The sequence below is a fragment of the Rutilus rutilus genome (assembly GCF_951802725.1).
Source record: "Rutilus rutilus genome assembly, chromosome: 24".
NCBI classification, from domain to species: domain Eukaryota; kingdom Metazoa; phylum Chordata; class Actinopteri; order Cypriniformes; family Leuciscidae; genus Rutilus; species Rutilus rutilus.
The window spans coordinates 7,721,190-7,748,199 of record NC_140228.1 but is presented as its reverse complement, the minus strand read 5'-3'; the positions used below and the strand labels follow the sequence as shown (position 1 = coordinate 7,748,199).

Here is a 27,010-nt window from a genome sequence, read left to right as displayed (position 1 = left end):
TCAATATTTGCAAAACAGAACATGTAACACAATCTTTTGTATAAATTGCAATCTCAATAGAAGGCAACCAAAGAGCAAATATGGCACTAACATTTTTTTTTTTTTTTTTACTTGCATCATGATTATAATCACACTACCCTGTTATTTCCATCTGACATCACAACAGTATATTTTCTAAGGGAAGTCTGGCAGTGTCTGCACTACTTTGCAACTTTTTTAGTTAAAGACACTCTGTAAATGTGGTCTGAGATGCTGAAGACAGAGGACAGAGACAGTTGCATTACAGTGTCCAGACAGGAAAAATGTCTCACATCAAGCTTATCAGAGGAAATATGAAACCATATTGACCCTCACCACAAGCAAAGCAGTAGCAACAAGACTAAAATGCGCTCAGTGTAATGTGATATTCACCGAAGATCGGTCAGAACGGTTTCATTCTCTCCACCCCCCACTGTCTTAATCAATAAGATAAATCTCAGCAGCGTCCACATGTCTGTGAGAGGACAAAGGAAGGGTGGAGCTACTTTTTACATTTTCAAAATGGATCAATTGGCTTGTGGGCCATTAAATACTTTGATGAATTGAGGAATTTCCACAGCACTGGCATGATTTATCCATCAAATTACTTTCTCTTATATGATAGGGATGTCTTTCGTATCCGTTTTTACTCTTCGTTTGTCATTTTTCTCTCCCTCAGGAAGGTTTTTACAGCTGCAGAACAGTGCACATTGCAGTGTTCATTCTCTACACATTGTGTCCATGGAAACCAAGATCATTTCCTTCCAAATAATGACATCATCACAGACAGGGGTGCATAAATGATTAAAAAGTTCCATATGATTTCAGAGTGTACCTCTCTTTCTCACTCTGATCCTAACAGTCCACACCCTTCAGCAATGTGACTCGAAGTCCCACAAGCACAAAGACAGAGAAACATACATGGCTGCACACAAATATACATCTCAGAAATGTATGTCTTGGTCATTCTTTTGCGATATACGATTAGGATATGGATTAAATGAAAGGTTTGAGATTAAATGAAATGTATTCTCTTATTGCGAATGATTAATTTGTGTTGACTTTAAGTGTGACACAGCCAGAGCTAAACAGGGTCGTCTCCCAAGACAGAGATCCGCCCCCTCTAGAAAAGCTTGTAGCCTTGTTTTCCACACTGTCATTCTGGAAAAGATTTTTACAGGATATAAACTAATACATGTGCATAAAATCCACTCCAAATCCTGAAATTCTACAGCATCAGCAGTGGCTACACTTAATCTGTCCTTTCTTTCTTTGCTGGATTCATTCATCGCTGGCAATCAGCTCTTTCCCTGCTGGCCAATCAGAGTGAAGCCTTCCTGAGTGATGTCACTGGTTTGCCCATTAGGACTGGTATTTTTCCTTACAGATTCAGTGTCATCATTACTCAAGAGACTACAGGTCGCTGACCCCTGGCTGCCCAGCAGCGTCTCCGCATATGTTATTTCCTTCTATTGTGAGAACCTCATCTGCCTTTCCACTGTCATACACGTCTAGATGTTTCACACAATGCTTTGAGGCTGACACAGGTAATAAATGTGGTACTTTTTATGAATGCAGAAATGGCACAAATCCCATGAAGGTTAAGCACTATTTTGTACTCTATTCAAAAAAAGTGGCCAGTCAGCTTTGTATTGGATCTCACCATTCTGGTACCAGTCCATTTGGAAGCCTCTGTATGAAACTGACATGTCGGACCGGAACACAATGTGAAGGCTGGTACTGGTGGTGGTATTGGCTGGAGGAGGTGTGTTCCCACAGAATGTACCAATCAGAGGAGACTGTTCGTTTGGACCATCATATAGCTAGACGGGAACAGGAATAGAGATTATTTATACAATAATATCTACTTTACAGTAAAAGCCTGTTAATTTTCATATTATACATACTGCATACTCCATTCATCCATCTATCCATCTATCCATCTATCTATATATATGTGTATATATATACACTGTATATATTGTGTGTGTATGTGAATGGCACATTATTTTTGTATCTGGCTTATTTTGGAATTTATATTTGGAAATAACACACATATATATTTAGTAGTGACCTTTCACAGGAAATGCAACCAATAACTAACCATCAGTAATTCAGACCATCTGTTCTACTGCCTTCAGAACAAATGTGTGCTGAGCTATTGTTGGCTTGCACACAAAATATCACATTCCATAAAGTAGCCATCATCACATTTCAAAATATCCAACACAACTGTCTATGTATTTACCCACAGGATAAAAGCCCATCTATGGAATGAGGTTTTATGAAAACAGAGTGTAGGCTCTGAGCTCAGAAAATAACTCCATCTCAACAAAAGGCCCCATGATGTCATCACTGTTTGGATTGCCATGGTGATGAGTGAACTAAGAGGAACTAAGAGGAACTCAAAGGCCCATTGTACATTTGCAAAGGCTCTGCCAGTAAATCAGTGTAGTGTAATTGAATGGCAAACTGTCTAGCATGAATTATACTACTCGACCCCATTCACAGAGAAATAATAAGATAATACAAGCTTGAAAAGACATGTATACTATCCTTGAGTCAGAAAAACAAACTCGAAAGAGATCTCTTAAAGTCCCCAATTTAAGACAATTCTTATTTTTTTTTATGGAATATTGCAGTCGCTAATGATGGCAAATGATGATTCAACCAATTCTCGATGTACAAAATCAAGTCCCGTCCTACATTCTTTCTTGTTCGGATGTACGTCACAATAGTGAAGAAAGGTTTCAACAAGGATAACAAGAACCAGCATTCACAACCCATTTCATTTACACAAAGTCACATATTTCAAAGCAAAACAAGATTGACTTTTTTTGCCTTTTGCAAGATTGATTCTATCCATCAGGAATTGATTGGATCATGAGTAGTGAGCGTTTCATATCAAAATAGAGCTGGACCAAAGGCCGAAGGTCAAATTCACGATCGAAAGCATCTCAACACATCCTTTTCTTTTTCAAATCTATAATTTTAGACAAGAATCAGCCTGAAAACGATACTATTTGGTTATTGGTATTGGTCCTTCAGAGGCAGAGCAAATTATTAATTTATTTTGATGATAGGTTACAAAGATAAACTTTTTTTTTTTTTGTTAGGATAACATGCTTACATACCATGTAGAGTAACAAAGTTCACTAAGATTGTCAGTAAAGTCCATTTTGATTTCCAAGTTGACTTTAAGTATCAATGTTGAGTACCAGTATATTTTAAGATGTGGCCTAACCATGAACTGTGTTTTTAGGCTTGATAAAGCATGTGCTGACCTTCACATAGTCATAGGAACATCCGAAGGTTTGTTCCAGCTCAAAGGTTATAAAAGTGTAGTTGATGGTGTTGCCCATGGAGGCCTGGATGGTCCAGCTGCAGTTGGCACGAGATGGGTAGTTATTGGGGAAGTTCACACTCTCAATCCTTCCCCGGCTCCGATTGGCAATCAGCACACCCTGGCAAACTACAGGAGAAAAGCCAGTCCTCATTTTAATAATATCATATTAATAATATGAGACGGGAAGAATTATGTAATATCAAGAACTTGGAGAATATTTTAAACACCAATAAGTGCAGTTTTAAGGCAGGAATACGTTAAAACCGGTGGCATCTTGCCATAAGGCCTAGAGCTTGATTTGACCCTGCAGTAAAGTTTTAGAGTCTGGGAAACACAGTGGCATGTGACCACTGACAGCCTAAGAAAAGGCAAACGACTAAGAGAATGCACAAAACAAGATAAATAGCGCTGTGCTGAGCTCTAAACTGTGACATTTCACCTCCACAAACATAATTAAAAAAAGACAAAAAAACAGAGATCCAAAAAAAGTCAGTGTCCTCTGGGTGAACTTAACCGCCAAGTACAAACACAGGAGCAAGTGTATTATTCATGGATTTAAAACCAAAACCGCAGCACTGCAGTAATCTTTAATTATTCATTTACAAAAAAAAAACAAGTTTTTGGGAATGCACCATAGTAATACCAAGGTATTCGAAGTATAATTATAAAAAACATGGAATCCATTGCAAAAATTATATTCTCATTCAGTATGTTTGTCTTGTTTACCATCAAATCTACCCAGACCTTAATATGTTGCCCTGTTAGTAGATGATCAACAAGATTCACTTCACCTGTGACTAGTTATAATAAAGTTTTGGCTCATTAGTGTTTGTTCCAAAGTATAAATACATTAAAAACATCTCTCTACCATGGTACTGCCATAACACTTCTTTTGTAAGAGTTTTGTAAGAGACTTCTGCAACAAAGTCAGGCCGCTGCTTGGGTTTTCTGGGCTTATGGGCCCAGGTGTTCGGGTGTCACTCACTGGTTTGGTAGTTAGCCAGAAATCCTCCTGTGTGGACGATGCTGTCTGTACGTAGTTTCACATACATGTTCTCTCTGGAGGAATCTATGGGAGGTGGAATCTGATTTCCACACAGCTTGGCAAGCTGAACAGCATTGGTGTTGTTGCCATCATACACCTGGTAAAACATACACATCAGGGATGGATTTAAACTTAATATCTTGTATAGAGAACTACAACTGTGTAGTAAATTGTCTAATTCATTGTTCTCTAACCGCCAAGTAGTCATAGAAGCAGTTGATAGAGTTCTCCAGGTGAAAGTCTCCAAAGCTGAGCACGACTCTGCTTCCAGCACTGGTTTTGATGTGCCAGTAGCATTCAGCGTTGGCGTGATAGGGCAGGGGGTAGTTGGGGGAGGTGAAACCTCCGACGCTTGTGGTCAATGTCCCACCACAACCTATGACAGAGATGGCATAATATAGTCCACTTACCATCTGGTGCATATCACACATAAAACTGGAACGCAAACCTTATGTTCCAATCAAATTGCTATGCGATTTCTGGGTTTTTAATCAGTCAAAATTGTGTGTACCAGGTAAGCAGGTTGATATTAGTGCTTGATATGAGGAAGAAATATATGCTGGGTTTGCAAGGTTTATTCCATAAAATATTTTAAAGATATTCAGATTTTTTTTTTTACTTCAAGACTATCATTACTTATACTTTTGGAACAGTGTTGCTATTGTTAACTTAATGTTTACACGACAGTGATGTACTAAAAATGTTCGTGTACAGACGACAACATTTTTAAAATGATCCCCGTTTACACGGATCCACAAAAAAGTTACAAATATTATATTATAAATATTATTAAATATTCTAAATGACAAAAAAAAAAAGCCAAATAGAAATATAAAAAAAAACACATAAAAATTACAAAAGCACATAACAAAAATACTAAAACTATTAAAAATCGTTTTCTTTATTGAAATAAAGCTGAAATAAAATTAAAATAGTAGATTAAAAACTTTAAACAAAAATTACAAATGTCTTGGCACTAACTGAAAATAGGTTAAAGTACAAAAATTATAAAAAATATTGCATTATAAATATTGTAAAATATTCAATATTATTAATTATTCTAAATAAATAATTACCTGTCTGTGTGCCATCCCAGTGGGCTTTAAACCCCCTATAGGTGAGCGTATGGTCGGATCGGAATTTTAGCCACAGCCTGTTGCTATGGGATACAATTATGGGTGGACCATTTGTTCCACAATAATGACCAATCAGGGGGGATGTTTCATAGCCTCCATCTCTGTAAAAGAAAGAAAAGTGTTTTAAAACCATAAAGTGACCAAATCATTGACCCAAGACACTGGAAGAGTCCCTCACCTGATCTCTAAATAGTCAAAACCGCAGGAACTGAATCCCTCCAGCTCGAAGTCTGTGATGTTAAGCATGATCTGCATGTTGACTTCCACTATGATTCTATAGACACACTCCCGACTGGTGGGGTAATTGTCAGGGTAGTTTGGTGAGCTGAACTCCCCGGTGGGTGACCTAAACACCTCACTGCAATCTGCATGGGCAAAAACATAGATTTAATGACAATGAAATGAAATATTTTACATATGTAGCATATAATATAACAATAAAATCTTAAATATATGTAACACCGTGGTCCTGTGAGGCACGACATTTAGCCTATGTCAGTCCAAATTGGATTATTTTGCAACAACAGAGACTTGTTTCTGCAGTGACTTTCAGCATATATTCCTATACCTAGTACATGGAGCGAGAAAGTGACATAAAACCATGCAAAATCCAATCAGATTGGTCGGACTGAAACGGATTTCCAGAAACGCAAATGTTCACATTGCTGAATGTAGCTCAAAACAGATTCGTAAAAATGGCATTTCATGTGATTTTTTGCCATTCACACTTGCTAAATATGATCGGATACCAATCGCATATGCACAAAAATCTGATTTGGACTGATAGTCTGAATGAGGCTTTAGTCTCTACATGCAGCAGAATCACAATAAAGCTCACTTGACTTGACTTAAAAAGGCCATCTAAACCCAAGCTTCCCAATGAGACCAGTACTTTCACGGATTTTCAAATTGGATTTTCATATCCAGTTACTGCAATAAAATTATACCTGTGCTCGCATCGATGGAGACATAGTCGGCAGAAAAGCCTTCCGCAGACAGACTGGAGTCAGAGACCAGCAGGACGGTCATCAGACTATCAGTGCTGGTTAGAGATGGAGGAACTGACCGCCCACAGAACCTGAGCACAAAATAACCAACATTTTCCAGCATATTCATTTACACATCTTTAATTAAGTGTCCTCAAACGTCAAGCTTTTTGGATTCTGACCTGCCTAGAAGAGTGCCAGTCAGCGCTGTGCCATTATCATAGACATCCACATAGTCATATGCGCAGTTAGTGTGAAACTCCAGGTTGAAGGTTGTGAATGACAGACGGATGATGTTGCCGGGCGGAACGGAGATGTACCAGGTACAATTGGCTCCATGAGGGTAGGCCGTGGGATGACCTGGGCTGGTGAATGAACCCGTCGGTTCAGTGAGAGTCTCTCCACAACCTGTGAAAATTATCAATTAATTTCAAAATGGTTCCCATAAAAAATTTTTATGAGAATCAAACCCACAACCTTTCGGTTTCCTGTTCTACTGCCAAACATAAGCATAAAGACAGTAAACTCAACTCACAGTTGATTAGCATGTTGCTAATCTAACAGCTAAATACAAGTTAGCACAATGAGAGTCAACTTTTTTAGTTAGATTGAACCACTTTTCACTATTGAACGAAATATAAGCATATTTATAATAGAGACATCTGCCATCTTGGATTAACTTTTTGACTAACTTTTTGACTTCTGGGATTGCCTCCAATCATATGCAAAGGATACATGCCAAAAAAGCATTTCAGAAGGCAGCATAATATTGCCTATACTGTAAAAAAAATACAATACTGTAACAATGGTACAATAAAATTACCATATTGAACATTATCATATTCAGTGAAAAATTTTATAATTGCATTATATGTAATTTTACTATAAAATACTATCAAAATTATTAATTACCATATACTTTATGGTGAAAAACAGTAAAAGGACTTTCTGCATTACCCATCACATACTTTTTTTTATTTTTTTATTGTGTTGTTTCCTCTTATTTTTGTTATTAGTAATGTACATTAAGGTGTTTTGTGTTTTTTAGTGTAATCTGTGTTACCCTGATAGTCTTTTTGTGTATGACCATGTGCACCATCTATACTGTAGAGGTATATGAATATTGTCATTTAACTCCGATTAACTCTGATTCATTGTTTGGCTTTCTATTGTCCCACCTGATATATTAATATTGTCACTTAATACATATACGGTAAAGGAGTAAAATATACAGGCATCCCGTAATACTGTAAACATTGCCACCACATTGTTTATGGTGAATTTTGAGAACATGCCTGCTTAGTCTAGATAGGCTACTCATTAGATAGTATATACAATATATTTAATATACAATCTTTATTCAAAAGAACAAAACTATAGTTTACCTTGCTCTGCGGACGCAAACTCAGCAGTGAAACCATGGTTGGAGACACTTGAATCGGTTTTGAATTGGATGAACATGGACTTCTGGGTGGACTCCAGCATGGGAGGCGTGTTAATTCCACAATATCGACCAATCAGAGGGGAGCTAGCACTAGGACCATCTCTCACCTGAGTGAGCAGAGAGTGAAGTTTCAGAAGAAATGCACAGTGAAATCTGTATTTTGACTGAATAGGATTAGCACGACGCTAACATTGTACCTCCACATAATCGTAGGCGCATGTGCTGCTTCCCTCGACGTCAAAGGTGAGGAAGTTGAGAGTGACCACAAAGCCCTCGGGTTGGTTAATGACCCACTCACACACTTTGTTGTGGGGGTATGGGTCAGGGTGCATGGGAGTGCGGATCTGACCGGTTCCAGAGAGCGTTCCTCCGCAAGCTAGCAAAAACAGTTCAACTCTGAGATCATGTCTATACTGGACGGGGTACATTTTTTATATTTAAATATTTATGACAGTTAAAGCTAAAGCAGAAGCATATTCATTGACTTTAACATTTCAAACCCAATTCTAGACTAGACAGGACACAGTAAGTAAAGTAAACTGCTAGGAAGTGTGTTTTCATGTTTTCATGTTTTTGTTTACATGTAGTTACTATGTAATTACTATAAATTGTACATAATTACATGCAACTAACTTAAACCGCACCTTAATTCTAACCCTATAGTACATGTATGTAGTTAATTATTACTCAGTACTTAAATGTATAATCACACTGTAACATGGACACCATCAAATTGTGGGTTACTCTTTATTTTAAGGTGTCCTTGTTACAGTGTAATTATACATTTAAGTACTGAGTAATATTAATTAACTACATGTACTTACTATAAGGTTTTGGTTGGATTAGGGTTTGGTTTTGGGTTAGTTGCATGTAATTATGCATAATTTATAGTTATTATTATAGTAACTACATGTGACACATGTAACAAGTGAAACCAAATTGTGCAATTGTCATTGCGTAAACAGAATTCTTAGTGTAACACAAGTATGCATATATTGAGCATCTCAACAATATTTTGAAGACATTAGCATACCAAAATGGTGAAGCATCAGTTTAGCTAAATGCATGTTATTGATCTTTAAGTTTTGATCTTGTAACGTTTAACCAGAATGTCATAACTGGACCTTCCAGTGAAAACGACAGACTTCGCTCTGGTGACGTATGCAGGATTACTCCAAAAATGTTGTGCACTTAAACGTTCATCTACCTTCAGTTTTGAGTGCAATGCGCACATTTCAAACACCAATTAAAAACTGAATAATAGAACAAAAAAAAAAAAAGGATAATCCGTTACACTCAAATGTGCGTCACAATACGTAAGCAAAGATCTGTCACTACTTCCATTTCATTGTGACTTTAATGGCACAAACATTATAAATTTAATATGGGACTGCATGCTTGCAATGTGTTAGCAAAGCATTCATGTGTTTGCTTGCATAGAGTATGTTTCTGGCCATACTGTTTTTACTCTTTTCCTTAACATTTCAGAAAAATGACAGTGGGCGTCATAAGCTTTACATAAAAAGGATGTTTCATTGTCTCACCAATTTCATACATGGCCCTGAAGCCAGCACGGGACACAGAGCTGTCAGACTTGAAACGGATCCAGAGTCCATTAGTGATGGACAATATTGGTGCTGGCAGGGTACTTCCACAGTACTTCCCAATGAGTGGGCCGGTTTCACCCGTCCCGTCTCGAACCTGAGAGATTTGATAGATAAGGCGACATGATAAGATCAAAATGCTACTTACTGTTCCTCTCATCCACATTAATTACACAAATCATACCTCCACAAAATCAAAAAGACAGCCACTATGATTCTCCAGGTCCATGTGGGTGAAGTTGAGCGCCACCAATTCACTGCGTGGCTGTCTGATGATATAAATGCACTGCTTATTGTGAGCATAGTTATTAGGCCAGTTTGGAGAGATGATGATGCCTTCTGTGTCTGTAAAGACGCCTCCACAGCCTGGGTCAGCTGATGGCACACAGAGTAAATTGAATTACACTCAAGCAATTTGTCCCAATATTGCAAGACAGTTGGCTTTGCCCATTTGAACCTAGCATTGGACCTAGGATCATGTTCCACTCTGAGTTTACAACATTTAGAATGTGACTCCTGACTTTTACTATCTATATAACGTCAATAAACTGCTTTATGAGCATTTAAAAGGACAGTATTCTACTGATGGATCTGTTAAAATGAACCATAACTCAGTTACTGGAATTACCTCTAATGCATTACAAATACAACACATCATTTACATACTGAAAGAAGTAAATGCAAACAAGAAAATAGTGGCGTAAAATTCAACTGTGGGTCCCGTTCAAAAGTTTGGGATCAATACTTTTATTCAACAAGGACACATTAAATGCTGCGAGAGTAAAGATATTGATAATGTTACCAAATATTTCCATTTCAAATGAATGCTGTTTCTATTTATCGAAGAATCCTGACAAAATCACGGTTTTCACAAAAATATTAAGCAGCACAACTGTTTTCAACATTGATAATAATAAGAAATGTTTCTTGAGCATCAAATCATCATATAAAAATTATTTCTGAAGGATCACGTGACACTGAAGACTGGAGTAATGAAGCTGAAAATTCATATATTTTGCCAGCTTTGCCAAATCCAAACTTTTAAATGGTAGCATACAGGTGTATTATCCTGCGTAAATTGTCTGACAATCAAAACACATTGTCTTGTGTTTTGATGGAATGGACTTTACTTACATGGTGAGGTAGTGTATGTAATATGAAAACCCCGATCACTGATGCTGAAATCAGAGTGAAAGTGGATCCAAGCAGATGGTCCCGTCGTCTGTAGAGGTGGTGGCGACGCTGTACTGCAGTATTTTCCCAGAGCTGTGTCCTCTGGAAGCAGTCCATCTCTGATCTGTAAAATAAAGCAGGAAACTGAAGAATTTTAACACATACGCACAGAAAACAGTTCAAATTTTCATGTAGATCCAGGATGCAACAAGCTTTGCGTACCTCCAGGTAGTCAAAGTTACAGTCATTATGGTGCTCCAGACTGAGGGTGCCAAAAGCGAATGTGATGAGCAGACCAGGGTTCACATTCACTGTCCAATAACAGTCCCGGTTAGGTGGATAGTTACCTGGGTAACCGGGTGATTTGATGTCACCATATGTATTGGTCAACTCCCCACCGCACACTGGAGAAAAAAAAAAAGGAGTAGTGGAATGAGATCCGATTCATGCTAATGCAAATATTTGCTATTATCCCAAGGTTGGAAATCATTTGCACCAATCAGTTGTGGTCATATTTACCATTGTTCTGCGAATTTGTTCCAGTCATTTTAATAGAAAACCATGTGATTGGGGATTTTGCATAAAGACGAAAAATTTCCCTATGCATATTTCACAACGGGATCAAGCTGAAAACCTAGATTCACCATGTTGACTGACAGAAAGCTGCTTGGTTTGAAAGTGCCTTCTGTCTGAGCTGTGCTTCATTCAATTACTACATTACTGACAGTTGACTGGTGACAGAACGGCAAAAATCTAGCAAAAAAATCGCACATTTTCAAGGACCTATTGTTTTTTTACATTCTCAAGTCTGCAAAGTTACAAAGCACAAGTCCACTCCAAAAGGAACTACTCTTCACATCAGTGCGCACTGTTTCTGAACTCCCTGAAACACCTTGATTGTAGTCTTGAGTTATTTTCCGGAAAGAAAACAGAAACGAAATAGGGATGCGTTTCCCTAACCCAACTATGGTCGCAAGTTCCATCAATACCAACACAACTCAAAAGAACTTGCGTCCATAGCTGGCTTTGGGAAACGCATCCTTATTTAGTTTCTGTCAGCCCTCCTTCGGAATAGAACAGTGTGCTCTGATTGGTCGACTGGACCAGTGTGTTGTGATTGGTCAACCGGCTAACGATGCTTTTGGTAAACGCACACCTGAGTGTTATTTGCAGACTCGGAAGAGAAGTGCTGCAACAATGTCGAATATGTGAAAAATAATGTTTGTTTTTTTTACTTTCAAGAATGAAAACCTATTCTACTATACCCTAAAAACAAAATCAAGACTTTGTAAAAGATATGGCCTCTTTAAGGGCATTCTTTGTTTACCTGGTGCCTGGGATTGCCAGGCGACGGTGAAGCCGCGTCCACTGACTGAATGATCGGAGCGGAACCAGAAGTACAGAGAATTATGAGAGCTGAAGAGTTCGGCTGGGGCGCCAGTGCCGCAGTATTTCCCAATCATGTAAGCTGAGGCAGTCTCGCCATCGTGGACCTGCAGGAAATCGAAGTTGCAGGAGGCGCTGTTCTCGATGTTGAAGAACGGGAAGGTAATCCGCAGAATCTGGGAAGAACAACAGAATACTGACCACAAGCACAAAACCAAGTAGCCCGGGTTTTGAAAATGTTCACTGATAACTTTACTAACCTTGCTAGGGTCGGTTCTGATGACCCATGCACAGCTGACCAGGTGGTCATAATCACCCGTTCCAGGATTTGTAGGGTAACTGAAAGTGCCAGCGGGACTTTCCAAAACTCCTCCACACTCTAATGCACATAAAAGGTCATGATGTCACCATATGAAAAAACATATACCATCACTTACTAACTCACTTGTGTAACAAACACACCTTGCTGTGGAGTTTGGCACTGCGGGCCCGTCCATTGGGAGGTGCAGGTACAGGTGTAGCCGTTGATGCCATCAGTGCAGGTTCCTCCGTTTTGGCAGGGATTGCTAGAGCACTCGTTCACGTTCTGATCGCAATTCTGACCCGCCCAGCCCGGGTCACAGCGACAGATGTAGCTACTGGCTGTATTCTTGGGAGATCAAGACAAAAAAAAAAAACATGCCGGCTACTGCATTTTGGGAAGTTATAAGAGATTGCTAGAGATGAACACTAACCTCGCACTGGCCATTTACACAAGGATTACTAGTGCCACAAATGTCGCTGATCTGAGTACAACCCGTAGGTCCATAACCATTACCCACGTAACCAGGAGGACAGGTGCATGATGGGATAATACTTCCTGGAAGGAGACCAAAAATTAACCCATTTATGATCCAAATCAGAAATTATTCTTCTACTCAAATTTATTTTGCAGCAATATGTGGAAAAGATTGATTTTGCCAATGATAGAGAAGATGAGACAAAAGAAATGTGCATCCTGACCATATAAATATATGGCTGACGAGAATATTAGGAGAAAACATTACAATATATTACACAACATATGTTTTTGAAGAAGAAAAAATAGAAAGAATATGATCATTTTAAACAATACAATATGAGATGTACAACAAATGTAGAATTAAAATGTGTCAGATTTCACAAAACAAAATGGCGCACAGTGAACTTGAACGTAATGTACTAGACAGAATGTACAGTATATGTGATGTTGTGATGAATACATAATGCACTAAAACGTGAACAATGAATAAACTCTAAAACAAAGAATTCATAAGAATTCTATTAAAATAGTGAACATGATAACGTTTTTGGGGTCATGATAATGTTGGTTTTGATAAATGTTGATGTTAAAAAAAGTAGTTAGTAATTAGTTTATTTTTACGTGTTAGTTTTGTATTTTATGATTTGATTCTGTGATTGATTAACATTTTGAAATAATAAAGTTAAATGACAATGGTTTTATTTTGACATTTTACTGTTTATAAGTAACTTTGCAAGTAATGAGAGTTAGTTGACATGTAGTTGCAAAGTAGTTAGCAGAATGTCTAAAGTGGAGTCAAAATAAAGTGTAACCTAATTTTGCACTTTTTGTCAAAAAATAATGTTATCTACTAAAATGAAAAGTCATTTTACTCAGAGTAAAATTTACTAAAATTAATAAATATGGCAAGATATAAAACGAAAACAAAAAACCCAGTAAAATCGGACAGAGATAGCAATAATGTCTTTTATATCAGGAGGTGACATTGCAACACAAAGTTTAACACCCTTTTTATTACTCCTGTTATAACATAAATGCTACTGGTCATGCGCTGCTATAAAGGATAACTGCAGTAAAGTAGTGGATTTGTGTTTGTATGCATGTGTACCTGGAGTGGAAGCACAGGTGGCCAGAGGGTAACATCCTCCATTGTTGGAGGAGCAGATGTTGGCTTGAGTGCAAGTCTTCCCGTCTCCCTCATAGCCTGAGGACACACACACGGGGGTCAGCAGTCTCATCTTACATTTAATGGCTATTTTAGCTCGATCATTTCGGTGTGTCTGGTCTTTCTCTGCAATCTAGCAGTCAATTGAGACTTGTAAAGCTGAATGTATTAGCAGGACTAGCAGACAGTACTGTCCTCAATGAACCCAGTAAATGCACCTCTCCACCTCTAGCTGTCCATCTCCATCTCTCCCAGAGGGAATATAATGAAATTTCAGCTCAAGCAAGCATCTGTCTCTTATTTGAAACGTACTACAGTGAGCAAAAAAACATGATTCAGCAGGATTTTACAAGCCAGCCTGTGCTGTAAGCAGGACAGAGGAACAACAAACATATGAAATGTACTAAAAATAGGCATGTTTCATTTTCCCAGCCATCTCTAGTGGGATATTATGAAGCAAAAGTGAATTTTAAAAAAAAAGTCAAGACCAACAGAACAACCTCAAAAGTTTGATTCTAAAGATTTAGATATTAAATGCAAAGTTCACCAAAAACGTTTCTCACATAAAGCCATTATATGGCCTCAGAACACTTGCAAATAAAGTGCACAAGTTTTCAAATTTTATGATGAATTTTCTTTAAGAGTAACGCCCAGTTCTCAAAAAAACAAAACAAAAAAGCACCTTTTGTGTTCCACAGAAACGGGTTTCAAACAACATAACGCCAATCAAAAGTTTGGGGTCAGAAATTAAGCTTTTTTGTGTGTGTGTGTGTGTGTATTAAATTGAGTGACTATTACAAGAAATAAAATGCAGTCCTGTTTTCAACATTGATAAAAATAAGAAATGTTTCTTGGGCAGCAAATCATCATATTAGAATGATTTCTGAAGGATCATGTGACGTAATGATGCTGAAAATTCAGCTTTTGAATCACAATAATAAATTACATTTTAGAATATATTCAAATAAAAAACAGTTATGTTGATTTATCTTGATTTTCTGTTTTTACAGTATTTTTGATCAAACAAATGCAGCCTTGATCAGCAGAAGAGATTTTCAGAAACATTGAGAGATCATACCGACCCCAAACTTTTGAACAGTAGTGGACGAATTTTCATTTTTGGGTGAACTATTCTCGTTTCGAAAACAGGTCTTATTTTAAAATGCATGAGAATGAGGATGTGAGCTAAACCTGGAGGACACTGTCCGCAGTGGAAGGAACCCATGGTGTTGAGACAAGGCACCAAAGGGGAACTGGAACAGCCTCCATTGTTTGTGGCACATTCATCGACATCCTGGCAGCTGTAACCGTTACCCTGCCATCCTGGGGGACACAAAAAAATGAACTTCATGAAAAGATGTTCTTGATAAAAATCTGCCTTCAAATGTAAATGCATTCATAATCTTTTACATAAACTATCAAAAATAAAAAAAAAGGCATAAGTAATTGGCATCATGGATATTGACATCATTGTAATAATCATATGTGATGTGGCTCAGCTGAGTGGTCTAACCTGCAGGGCAGGTGCCGCAGTAGAACGAGCCCAGAGTGTTGAAGCACTGCACAGGGGGGTTTGTGGAGCAGGGCTTGTTCTGGAGACTGCACTCATCAATATCAGCTGTGCACGCGGACACCCCGGGTGGAGACATCCAACCAGCATCACAGATGCACTTATACTTGGGCTGAAAAGAGGCAAAAAAGGGCCATATGACTTCGTTATGTAGAAGGAGATATTAAGCAGGATGTTCACACTGCTCTTTAGCATACGTCTAATGGAAGTGAATGGAGACCAAAATGCTAAAGAAAACTAAAAAACAACAACAAAACTCTGTGTACTGTTTATATGACTCGTGTGCAGGATTCCTAAGTCACATACATGACACTATGTTTGGAGTCAGTAAAATGTTATTATTATCATAATAGTAGAGACATTTATTTAAAAGATTTCTATTTCCAATAAATGTTGTTCTTTTGAACTTTCTATTCGTCAAAGAATCCTGCAAAAATGTATGTTTCCACAAAAACATTAAGCAGGACAACTTTTTTTTGATAATAATATTGATAATATCAAGAAATGTTTGCAGCCTTGTTGAGCATAACAGACTTCTTTGAAAAACATTAATACCGACCATAAACTTTTGAATAGTAGCTCGTATGATAACTTTTTTCTGAAGAACAGACTGAAATGTTAGTCTATTCTTCCAATTAAAGCTATTATAATAGTCAAATAAACTAATTTTATGGTGCTCTTTGACATTTTTGGAGACTGGAATTGGAAAAGGGTAACATGATCATCCTGTTAAACTGTCAGTGCCTTAAATTTTGGCATTTACATCACACAAAACTATTGTATGACTTCAGGAGACTTGGAATACAGCACACAAGTTGTATGGCACCCTCATGACAGTCTTTTTATGATAAACTCTTACAGGTACGACATGAGGGGGGAGTACATGATGACTGAATTCCTTTATTTTGGGGTGAGCCATTGTCTTTCTCTGTCCAAAAATGAACTGAAGAGTACTAAGAATGAATAAATACACATCATTTCGAATCACCTCATTGGGATTGACTCTGTCTGAATCAATGCACAAGCCGTGGACACACAGATCCTGACTTCCGCCTGCACAGTCATCATAGCGAGATGTACAGTGTGGACCGTACCATTCTGGAGTACAGGTACAACTGGTAAACAACAGAAAAGAAAAATATGAATATATAAGTCTCAAAAAACACTAAAACCCCCAAACAAGACATACAACGGAGGATTACGTGTAAGATCCGGGTGTATTCACACATGTGGCCCCGTTCTGACAGCCCAGAGGAGTTCCTGCTAACACCTGACACTCATTCACATCTACAGCACACGTGGGACCCTGAAGAGACCATGATCCAAGTGTCAGTCAGAATCACATATGAACAGGACAGAAGCACAGACGTATATCTGAGAGACTGACCTGCCAGTTATCAGGACAGAGACAGTGAAAGGCGTCCAACAAGTTCAAGCAGGTTCCTGTGTTCTGACATGGATTGCTGCTGCATGTCTTCCGCTGGACTGTCTATGAAATACAGAATATCATAAAACCGAAATGAAATCGTAAAGGCTGAAATGGAAGGCCTGTAATCACATAAGCAGCAATAAGCCTCGAGTGAATTTGATGATTACAGCAATACCTGTTCTATTGTCTGAACTTTTGACTCAAGTGTAGTCACTCTGGTGTTGAGCTGATTGAGCTGGTTTGTCACTTCCTGAGACGGGCCGCTGTTCTTTATGGTATTGATGTCATCTTTGTTAATTTTGATCTGGAACAGAGTTGCACTTGATTAGGCTTTATTACAACTTTTCCCGGGGGCGCAAAGTGCTTCAATAACATACACAAAATGATTGATCTGCGCAGACTAGAATGAAGAAAATTGAATGTTAATGGAATGAAACGAAATTAAACAAAACAAAATGCCCACGCATACAAAAAAAACAAACAATGAAACGGAATACAAGTCAAAAAAATAAAAACATTAAAACAAAATGAAACAAGCAAGACAACAAACACAATTAAATATAAACAAAAAATAAAACCAAAACAAAATCAAATCAAACTAAAATACAAAAAAAAACATATATAAAACAAAAAATCTAAACAAAAACCATTACATTTAAACTAATTACATATTACACGAACAACAAAACAAAACAAACTGAAACAAAACAAAATAAGCAATACAGAATTAGGTTACACTTTATTTTAAGGTGTCATTAAAATATGATATATATTGTAATTATATATTTAAGTACTGAGTACTATTAAGCAACTACATGTACTTACTATAGGGTTAGGGTAGGATTAGGATTTGGTTGAGGGTTAGTTGCATGTAATTATGCATAATTTACTGTTACTACTACGGTAAGTACATGTAACATATGTAACAAGGACACTGTGTTACCCAAAATCAATTCATTTTCAAAGGCATTTTGGGATGTTTTTTTATTTTTATCAAAATCTAATTTCAGATTATGTGAGTGATACTGACATCACTATAGCATCACAACATGCTTGACCAACAGAAATATTCACTTGTATCTTGCAATTATTAGCTCCTCTATTATTAGCCATAATTTTACTCTAACAGACAATATCTGATGTTTCAGTCAAACTCACCTGATTAATCTGCTGGACGAGGTCTTCTGCTCCCACCTTCAAACTTCCCGTCCCTGAGGTTGTGAAGCGAATGTCTTTGTTGTAGCCAGCAGAGAATGTGAGGTGACCGTTCTCTGATATCATACGAGGCCTGCAAATCAATTACCAGGTAACTTTGGAAGGCACGTCCTCATTTAATTTCTAACTCGCATTCAAATGAACAATTCAAACTTTAGGTGGTCTCAAACCAAAGGCGTAATATTTTAGTCTTTTCCAGCATCTTTCAAGCAAAAACTTATTTAAAAAAAGATACTTACTGGTCACTGCTGATGTCTCGTTTTTGTCTGTTGTGGGGTTGACCGCCACTGTCACACTGCAGTCCAGAGAGGAAGATGAGAAAGATGAAGGGCCAGGAGAAGCTCAGTGTCCAAGCCATGCTGAGAGAGCTCGTCCCAGGACGCTCATCAGACACTGTACTGAACCTTCACACCAAGATCTGCCTAAAGCCCAACCAGCCAGAGATGCACTTTGGCCCTGAGAAGTCCTAACACCGCTGCATTTCCCAAAATCATTTATAAAGAATATGTAAGAGTCTAGAGGGCATTTAACTCGTAATTTGACTTTATTGTGTGTGTGTGTGTCAGGGGCTGTCACATGTGTTTTGGAGATCAGTAACCAAAGTTAAAGCAGTGAACCTGCAGCTTAGGGCTAATTTTCCCTCTGAGTGTGAATAGCTTCACAGTAAATCACCGGCAGCTGATATAACCATTAAAATGATATAGCGTAACTGGTTTGTATTGTGTGATCAAATGAGAGAAGGCAGTAATAACGAAGCAAATGGACTGTATAAAAAAAATATTTTATTCAACAATATACAACTTTACAGAAAAATGAATGATTATATATATATAACATCTAATTTCCCAATGTTTTATTATGAGATCATGAGACGTATAAGATGTGAAACCACATGGACGTTCAGGCTGTTCCCCAGCACACGGTACTGCTGCTTAATGGAAATGTGCTTTGGAAATGCTGAAACACAAAATAAATGTAATTGAACGACAATATTATTGCATTTTCACATTGCTGTTTCTTATGAGTATGAATGGGTCTGAGTTCTCAGAAAATATGAGTGAAAGTGTTTTAAAATTGTACAGAGAGGGAGAAATCTCTCTAATCTTCTTTTTCTCTGTCTTCACCTTTGCTTTGTCTGTAAAGCATTCTTGCAAAAAACAAATTATGAATCCTGAAACAGTTAATTATCTAAATGGAAGCCAAAAGTAAATAATGGAAAGCTATTCATTAACCTTTTCACACGCCAGTGGAATGACATACTGGACTTTAAAGCTTATGGTCTGAAATATAATACCATAATACCATGTCTATGCATATAATATTAAGTTAGGAAGATTTCTGTTAACTTGTGTGTTTTTCTTCAGTGCTGTGTTGGTGAATGTGTGTGATGCCGCTGTTTGGTGTCTGGTGAACGTCTTACAGAAGTCTGCAGGAAAGCCCATGAGGTTGGCGATCTCTCTGGGTGTGAAGTATCTCAGCTTTAACTGGAGAAGCTGCTTCAGTTTGTCCTCTTCAGAAAGCAGCTCCAGGCTCTTGAACACACTCTCTAGCTCCACATCCACACAGGACTGCAGGACGGAGCCCGTGCCCTCCACATAGTGACCATAACTACACAGAGAAAATCAACAGTTTATATATATTAATAATGATACTTTTAATATTAAAAATGCTATTATAATGAGGAAAACATGTAAAAAAAAATTTTGAGAGGATTTTTTTTACATTATAAAAGGTTATGAGGAAGAAAAACAAATTAAATTGTCATATTTTGGTGTTTGTTTTATATATAAATATATATATATATATATATATATAATAAAAACGTAATAAATAATATAATTAAAATATAAAAATATTAATAAGAAATAATTAAATATCATGTTAACTGTGTGTATATATATATATATATATATGTATGTAATAAAAATGTAATAAATATATATGTAATAAATATATAAATATAATTAAAATATAAAAATATTAATGAGAAATAATTAAATATGTTAACTATGTGTGTATATATATATATATATATATATATATATAAATAAACACACACACAATTTATGTATATATTATGTACACAGTATATAAACATATATTTTAATTCGTTTATCATTCATTATAATTTTTATATTTATAATAATTATAATTTAATTATAATAAAATATAATAATATTAATAATATACACACCCTTTAGTAAAGCAAACTGATCTCCTGCTACTGGGCTGAACTATATCCATCAGTAGAGCGTATCTGAGCAGGGTTTTGGGAGGCAGCAGATACCGGTCCATGTCCTCCTCCTCCTTCTGCAGAAAGTCCTGCAGCCTCTGGACAGTCTCCTGTTTGTCCTGATTCCTCTTCTTTTCTAACTCTCGTTCAGTCTCCAGCTTAAAAATGATCGTCCCAGTCTTTACTCTCTCAGATTCAGAAGGTGTAGGATGATCGTGTGGAACAGCGAGGCTGTCTGGGGATTCAGACATGGGGAAACCCTCTATAATCTGCCAGTAGATAGAAAGCTTTAGTATTCAATAGTTACTGTATTGTGGTATCTTAGTTAGAATAGGTCTAACCAGAAAAGTACCTCTGCTGATGTTGGGAATGAGAAGGATCCTGGTGGTCTCTTTGCAATGAGGAAGTATCTGAGCCTAGAGTTTGGTATTCCAAGCTGTGACCATAATAACCATCACAAAAACAAGACTGGCATTAACTTTCTGAGGTTTTTAAGCGACATTTTCAAGGATGTCAAAGGACGAGACATACTCACAGATGTTGGTGAGATCAGAAACTCCTGAAAGATGTAGTCACACTCTCTCAGTGTCTTAAGCAAAGCATCCCTGTCAATTAAAAAAACAGAACATCTAATATATATTTAGACAATATAAAACATTGATAAGACCACTTTAAGGCAAAGTGTGTACTTTTTCAATATTAAAATACTTTCATCCATCTCAGTTTAATGCGCAGACAACTACTGTATAAGATTCTTATTAACACAATACATGACAGTAACACAGAGGGGAAACCCATGACCCCATTGGCTCATAGCCACATAACCATGGTGATCTCAAAGCCACTGTGGCGCCCTGGTTACCTTGCAGCAGAAGTCTCAAAGCCCTTCACATTCTCCAGCAGAATGAATCGCGGCCGCTCGCTGAGCCTGCAGGGACAAAGAGAGGCACATTCTTTCACAAACACACTCTGGGAAAAAAAACACCTTGGCTGAGTTCGGGAATAACACAATAGACTTGAGAAAGGGCAAATGGAGAGGGAGAGAGAGGAAGCAATTATTTATTCCTTTATTAAACATGAATTAATAATGTGAGAAGTGCAAAAATACTGTAGAATGAACGTTGCCAGGAAATTTGGCTTTGTTCATAGGAAGAAGTATTGAGAGAGAGAGAGAGCGAGAGAGAGAGAGAGAGAAAGAGAGAGAGAGAGAGAGAGAAATCTAACTCAAATTTGGAAATCAATATCAGAGAACCGTTTCAGTGACTTATGCCCAGTACCCATTGTGCGATTTTGGGCTGTCCCATACGAAAGATGACCAATTGTGCCGATTTCTGTGGTCGTTGCGACTAAACGATGGTCCTACGTCTTACAGCGAGAGATGTTCAAAGACGGCGGTTGTCACGGTCTTGTGACCAAAGATAGCATGTGATAATTTACTGAAATTTAGCATGATCATCTCAGTGTGTTTTCAACTACGAAATACACCTACTGACTAGCCAATAAAAATGCAACATGAAATGGTGTATTGATCAATGCGACATTGCGCTAAAACTTAAACCTACTTACAAAATTGTCATGCCAAGTTGGCCTCTCTTCCCTAGCATTGACCGTGTTCATATTCTCCTCTTTCGCTTCCTCCTCTTTTGTTTAATAATGCCTGGTTCAGATTACACGATTTTAGGCCGATTTTGGCACGATCCGTTTGACGTAGGGTCGTGGGGATTCGCAAATGACAACGGGCGTCGGGACGCAAGATTCGATCGTTTCATCTCGTATAATGTGTCATAGTGGGCGACAACCTACGTTGCGTCTGCGATGCTTCACGACATCACGACAGAAAGACCAGCATGTTTAATTTTTTAACGGTCCTCCACGACGACGGCGCACGAGTGAGTGAGTGAGGGAGAGTGAGTGAGAGTGTGTGTTCGCGAGTGAGTGAGCGAGTGTGTGTGACTGTGTGTGCGCGAGAGTGAGTGTGTGAGTGAGAGAGCATGTGTGTGTGTGTGTGTGTGTGTGAGAGAGAGAGAGAGAAAGTGAGTGCATGTGTGAGTGCGTGTAGGCTATGTGAGTGAGCGTGTGTATATGTGGGAGTGAATGAGTGTGTGAGACGGCTCGCGATGACTGGTCGGAAAACAACGTGTAGTCTGACATGTTTCTTGTCCACGACATGACAAGATTTTTAGGTGTCAAAATCGTGTAATCTGACACAGTGACTATCATAACAGACAAAAAAAATCGTGTAATCTGAACCAGGCATTAACGCACATAAAAAACACAATTGTCTAAGTGCACAATTACAACTAGCGCATGCTGATAGCGTTTTTATTGTTCTATACTAGCTTGGGTCGCCTATGATTCAATAGGCGACGGCGTCATCATCGTACAGTCTACACACGTGTCGTCCCCAAGTTTACAAGATCCATGTCGGACAGTGTGATTTGTAATGATCTTATAGGATTGCTGAAATGGCACAGTCTGTAGCAGGCGTTCAAAAGAGCTCAGATTGATCAGTCTGACCTTGGCAGAAGGTCCAGGATATAAAGGAAGCTCTTTGTTCTGGGGTCAGCAACATCTCCCTGCAAACCAATCCTATTGAGAAACACACGTTAGCTTTAGTCAACCAATTTAGCAGCCTTTTTCACATTACAGATATACATTAGCCTATACAGCAGTAATACACAACCGGTCAAAAGTTTAGGATTGCTGCATTTGTCTGATCAAAAATGCAGTAAAAACAGTAATATTGTGAAATATTATTGTAATTTAAAATAACCATTTCTGTGTGATGCAAAGCTGAATTTTCAGCATCATTACTCCAGTCTTCAGTGTCACTGAATAAAGTATTCATTTATTTCTTTCAAAAAACAAAAACAAATAATAAAAAGCCTTACTGACCCTAAACTTTTTAACAGTATCCACCTTTTTCCTACGCGCCATGGCATGCGCCATTACGCTTTGCACAAATCATGAGAGTGACTTCCGTTAAATGACTAAAACAGACTATGAATAAGCTTGATTATTTCCACAACAATATTACATGTTAAATATCAATGTTGTAATACATGCATGTATTATGCAACATGCATTGCCTTAATAAAAATGTTAATTAACTGGAACGTTACGTGATAATATTTCAAAGTGATTTTCGTCATTTTGACAGACAAAAAATATTGTATTTACCTGCTTTAGAAACATTCCAGTAAACACTGCTATAGGGATTAGAAGCGAAAAGGGGAGACAATTACATTTTAAAGCATCCATGTGAAAACAAACCTTGAAAGAGGCGTGAGGATTTGGGGAGAAAAACAAGATTCTTAATGCATTCCACTGAATTATCCATGGGATATATATTAAATCTAGAGAGCAGACTACAAACACGGACTATATGTTGTCTTTTTTCATACCGTTACAGCGAAATACAAAGGGAAAACAAGAGAATGATCAGGAGTTAAAGAATGCAGCGACTGAAAAGAGCTCGTCATAGACAGACGTTCTTGTCGCATTAAAATACCACGTTATTCTCATGACGTCTGAAAATATAATATGAAGGACATTTTACAGCTCATTCAGTCAAAACGACAGATAAGGATTATTTGTAGCGAAACCTTATGATTGTAAATGATTGTTTCGGTCTTTTTGAGTGGAACTTCTCCAAACAAACCGGAAGTGCCTCCCATAATCTAAAACACAGCTGACTTGTTAGGAAAAAGGTGGAGATGTTAATATTATGAAAGAATAGTTCAGCCCAGAAATGATATTATTTTATTTACTCACCCTCATGTTGTTCCAAACCTGTATGGCTTTCTTTCTATTGTGGAACAATTTTAAAGATTTGTATCAGTCACTCTTTTCCATGCAATCTCAATATATGGGAACTGAGGCAAACAATCTTGTAAAAACATGCAAAAGCACTATAAAGGATCATAAGAGGCTTAAACTTCAGTCTGTTTCTCACAAAAAGCTATCATTTGGATTCAGAAAACTGTATGAGACACATCTATGATGCTTTTATGATCCCTTTCCAAGATTGAAAGCTCCAGTCTCCATTTACTGCATTGCACGGAACAAAACGACCATCACGGTATACTCAAGATTTCTCCTGTTGCGTTCCACAAAAGAAAGAAAGGCATATAATTTGACACAACATGTGCATGAGAAAATAAAATCTGAATTTTAATTGTGTGTGAATTATTTCTTCAATGAACAAGAGAAAAACGCAGATCACCTGGTGAATGGTTGACATGGTGGACTCATCAAAATCATGTCAAAGTTCAGCTTGTCAAAATCCTGTAACGTCATTCCCTTACACACAAAACCAAAAGAGACAGCATTAAACAACTTTTTAAGAAAAAACTAATAAAATGACAAAAACACAAGCTTATCCTATAACAATCCACATATAAAGATGATATAAAGTAAAAAAAATATTTATGATTATTAAGTTATTTATGCTTTAAGTCCTGAACATAAACATACTAATTTACTCCACAATACTACCATTTGAATAGCTAATCCATATTCTTTATCACTTTTTAAAATCTCCATCCATTGTTGTATATTCTTCTGAACTGAGGCCAGTGGCAGGTACATTATTACATGCTGACAAAGCACAGAACCTTTAACCACCACAAAAACCACTCAGTTACACTTTTACCTCCTATTGCTTTTAAAAGCCCTGTCATGGGACTGTGTGCTGGTAGGACTTCCAAAAACGTCATTTTAAGGATGTTACAAAAGCGATATGTAGTTATGAGTGCAATAAATCAGTTGAATACGCACAAGCATACATAATACAGTGATTACAGTGACATAAATCTATGCAAGTCAGTGGTAATAATCTTACTTGTAATCAAGTACTAATTATGCATATTGTTTGCCTGTGTTAATCGGCATAAAGAAGAGACTGATTCATACAAAACTGCTTATGGGAGCCATTTCGTGTTATGTGTATGCGTCCAAACAAAATGTGTCTAATATTTACATAATCAAATTAGATTCAAGTGGGCATGGACTGACCTCGATAGTTTTGGGCAAGAGTGGGGTACTGGGGAAGTTGTGTTTGTAGATGTCATTGGCTGTTGTGTTGACATCCACAGCAGCCACAACTTCAGCTGGAACTGAGCTCTCTGAAAGAAACGCAAATTAATTCAACTAAAGTTACTGAGAGTTTTAGCTAGTCTAAACAACTCCAGTGAATCTGTTTTATATTTTGTTTATAAAGAACAATGTACAGTACAGTAAGGGAACAGTGACACCTGTGGGGATCAGACAACAGACACTTTACCAGCGTGCCAATAACTTGACAGAGACAGAGCCTTTGCAACTGATCCTGTGTCAGTCATGTGTTTCAATAATCGCTCCGGATTTAAACAAAATCACGTAACGTTACCATAGACTGTGAACGTTACCCTGTAAAGCATAATGCATCCCGCCTATTCCGCTGTATAATTCCAAAACACGGAGTCGGTCCATGTTGTCCATTCTTCACTGCTGGATGATGTTTGTAATATTTTGACAGGGTCTCAGACATGCCGCATGTGCAATCCCGAATACATGACCGTCTAGAAACAAATCCATACGCGAATCGTTCCGCTTTTTTTATTTCTTCCTCTTCTATTTTTCTTCTTCTTAATAATAATAATAATAATAATTTTACATTAAAATGTCATTTGGGCTTTAAATTGTTACAGTACAAGTAGATTACGTTATTACGGAAGCGTATTGCATTCACTTGTGGAAAAATAATCGTTTTTCTGAATTAAGAGTTAATTATCTCAGAATTACGAGATAATTTTTCATGAATAAAAAGTTTTTGCTCTGTTTTTCTGAATTATTGAGTTAATTAACTCAATAATTCAGAAAAACAGAACAAATACGTTTTATTCATGAAAAATTATCTCGTAATTCTGAGATAATTAACTCGTTAATTCAGAAAAACAGAGCAAAAACGTTTTATTTCATGAAAAATTATCTCGTAATTCTGAGATAATTAACTCGTTAATTCATAAAAACAGAGTAGATTATTTTTTCCTCAAGTGAATGCAATACGCATTCTTCAAAAATGATAAACTTTTTTGATAATAATATATAATAAATAAATAATAAACTATATAATTTGAATATATAAATATGGTGTATGTAGCCTATTTATTTTCGTAGTAGTAATTATTTAAAATAATATTGTTTTAGGTTTACATTCCTTTTTAATATTAATATAATTTTCTGCTAAATACATTAATATACAGTACAGGCCAAAAGTTTGAAAACATTACTATTTTTAATGTTTTTGAAAGAAGTTTCTTCTGCTCATCAAGCCTGCATTTATTTGATCAAAAATACAGATTTTTTTTTTAATATTGTGATATATTATTACAATTTAAAATAATTGGTTTTCAATTTATTATACTTTAAATTATCATTTATTTTTGTGATGCAAAGCTGAATTTTCAGGATCATTACTCCAGTCTATCACATGATCC

At 37.1% G+C, this 27,010-nt stretch overlaps 2 protein-coding genes across 2 annotated transcripts in view; both read right to left on the bottom strand.

Annotated features, from left to right (window-relative positions):
• Window positions 1-18,656, bottom strand: part of cubn (cubilin (intrinsic factor-cobalamin receptor)) — a gene marked incomplete at its 5' end in the record, with an annotated part of 36,575 nt that extends 17,919 nt beyond the window's left edge. The window contains 27 exons of the mRNA XM_084398508.1: window positions 1,682-1,841; window positions 3,303-3,490; window positions 4,350-4,506; window positions 4,604-4,785; window positions 5,486-5,646; window positions 5,724-5,910; window positions 6,493-6,623; window positions 6,714-6,939; window positions 7,917-8,082; window positions 8,173-8,351; window positions 9,520-9,676; window positions 9,764-9,954; window positions 10,714-10,876; window positions 10,975-11,156; window positions 12,080-12,314; window positions 12,399-12,517; window positions 12,601-12,787; window positions 12,873-12,997; window positions 14,028-14,123; window positions 15,276-15,407; window positions 15,598-15,766; window positions 16,643-16,769; window positions 16,857-16,960; window positions 17,042-17,143; window positions 17,259-17,387; window positions 18,242-18,371; window positions 18,538-18,656. Of these exons, the coding sequence (XP_084254634.1) occupies window positions 1,682-1,841; window positions 3,303-3,490; window positions 4,350-4,506; window positions 4,604-4,785; window positions 5,486-5,646; window positions 5,724-5,910; window positions 6,493-6,623; window positions 6,714-6,939; window positions 7,917-8,082; window positions 8,173-8,351; window positions 9,520-9,676; window positions 9,764-9,954; window positions 10,714-10,876; window positions 10,975-11,156; window positions 12,080-12,314; window positions 12,399-12,517; window positions 12,601-12,787; window positions 12,873-12,997; window positions 14,028-14,123; window positions 15,276-15,407; window positions 15,598-15,766; window positions 16,643-16,769; window positions 16,857-16,960; window positions 17,042-17,143; window positions 17,259-17,387; window positions 18,242-18,371; window positions 18,538-18,656 (4,204 nt within the window). The remainder of the gene's footprint in view (window positions 1-1,681; window positions 1,842-3,302; window positions 3,491-4,349; window positions 4,507-4,603; window positions 4,786-5,485; window positions 5,647-5,723; window positions 5,911-6,492; window positions 6,624-6,713; window positions 6,940-7,916; window positions 8,083-8,172; window positions 8,352-9,519; window positions 9,677-9,763; window positions 9,955-10,713; window positions 10,877-10,974; window positions 11,157-12,079; window positions 12,315-12,398; window positions 12,518-12,600; window positions 12,788-12,872; window positions 12,998-14,027; window positions 14,124-15,275; window positions 15,408-15,597; window positions 15,767-16,642; window positions 16,770-16,856; window positions 16,961-17,041; window positions 17,144-17,258; window positions 17,388-18,241; window positions 18,372-18,537) is intronic.
• A 404-nt stretch (window positions 18,657-19,060) lies between these two features.
• trdmt1 (tRNA aspartic acid methyltransferase 1) lies at window positions 19,061-26,100 on the bottom strand. Its single transcript, XM_084398496.1, has 10 exons — window positions 25,940-26,100; window positions 25,548-25,657; window positions 24,757-24,833; window positions 23,049-23,120; window positions 21,394-21,459; window positions 21,067-21,136; window positions 20,884-20,967; window positions 20,493-20,800; window positions 19,719-19,906; window positions 19,061-19,255 (listed from the first exon to the last, which is right to left on the bottom strand). The coding sequence occupies exons 1-10, from the start codon at window positions 26,010-26,012 to the stop codon at window positions 19,155-19,157; spliced, it is 1,149 nt and encodes a 382-aa protein (XP_084254622.1). The 5' UTR covers window positions 26,013-26,100; the 3' UTR covers window positions 19,061-19,154.
• Between the last annotated feature and the right edge of the window lie 910 nt (window positions 26,101-27,010).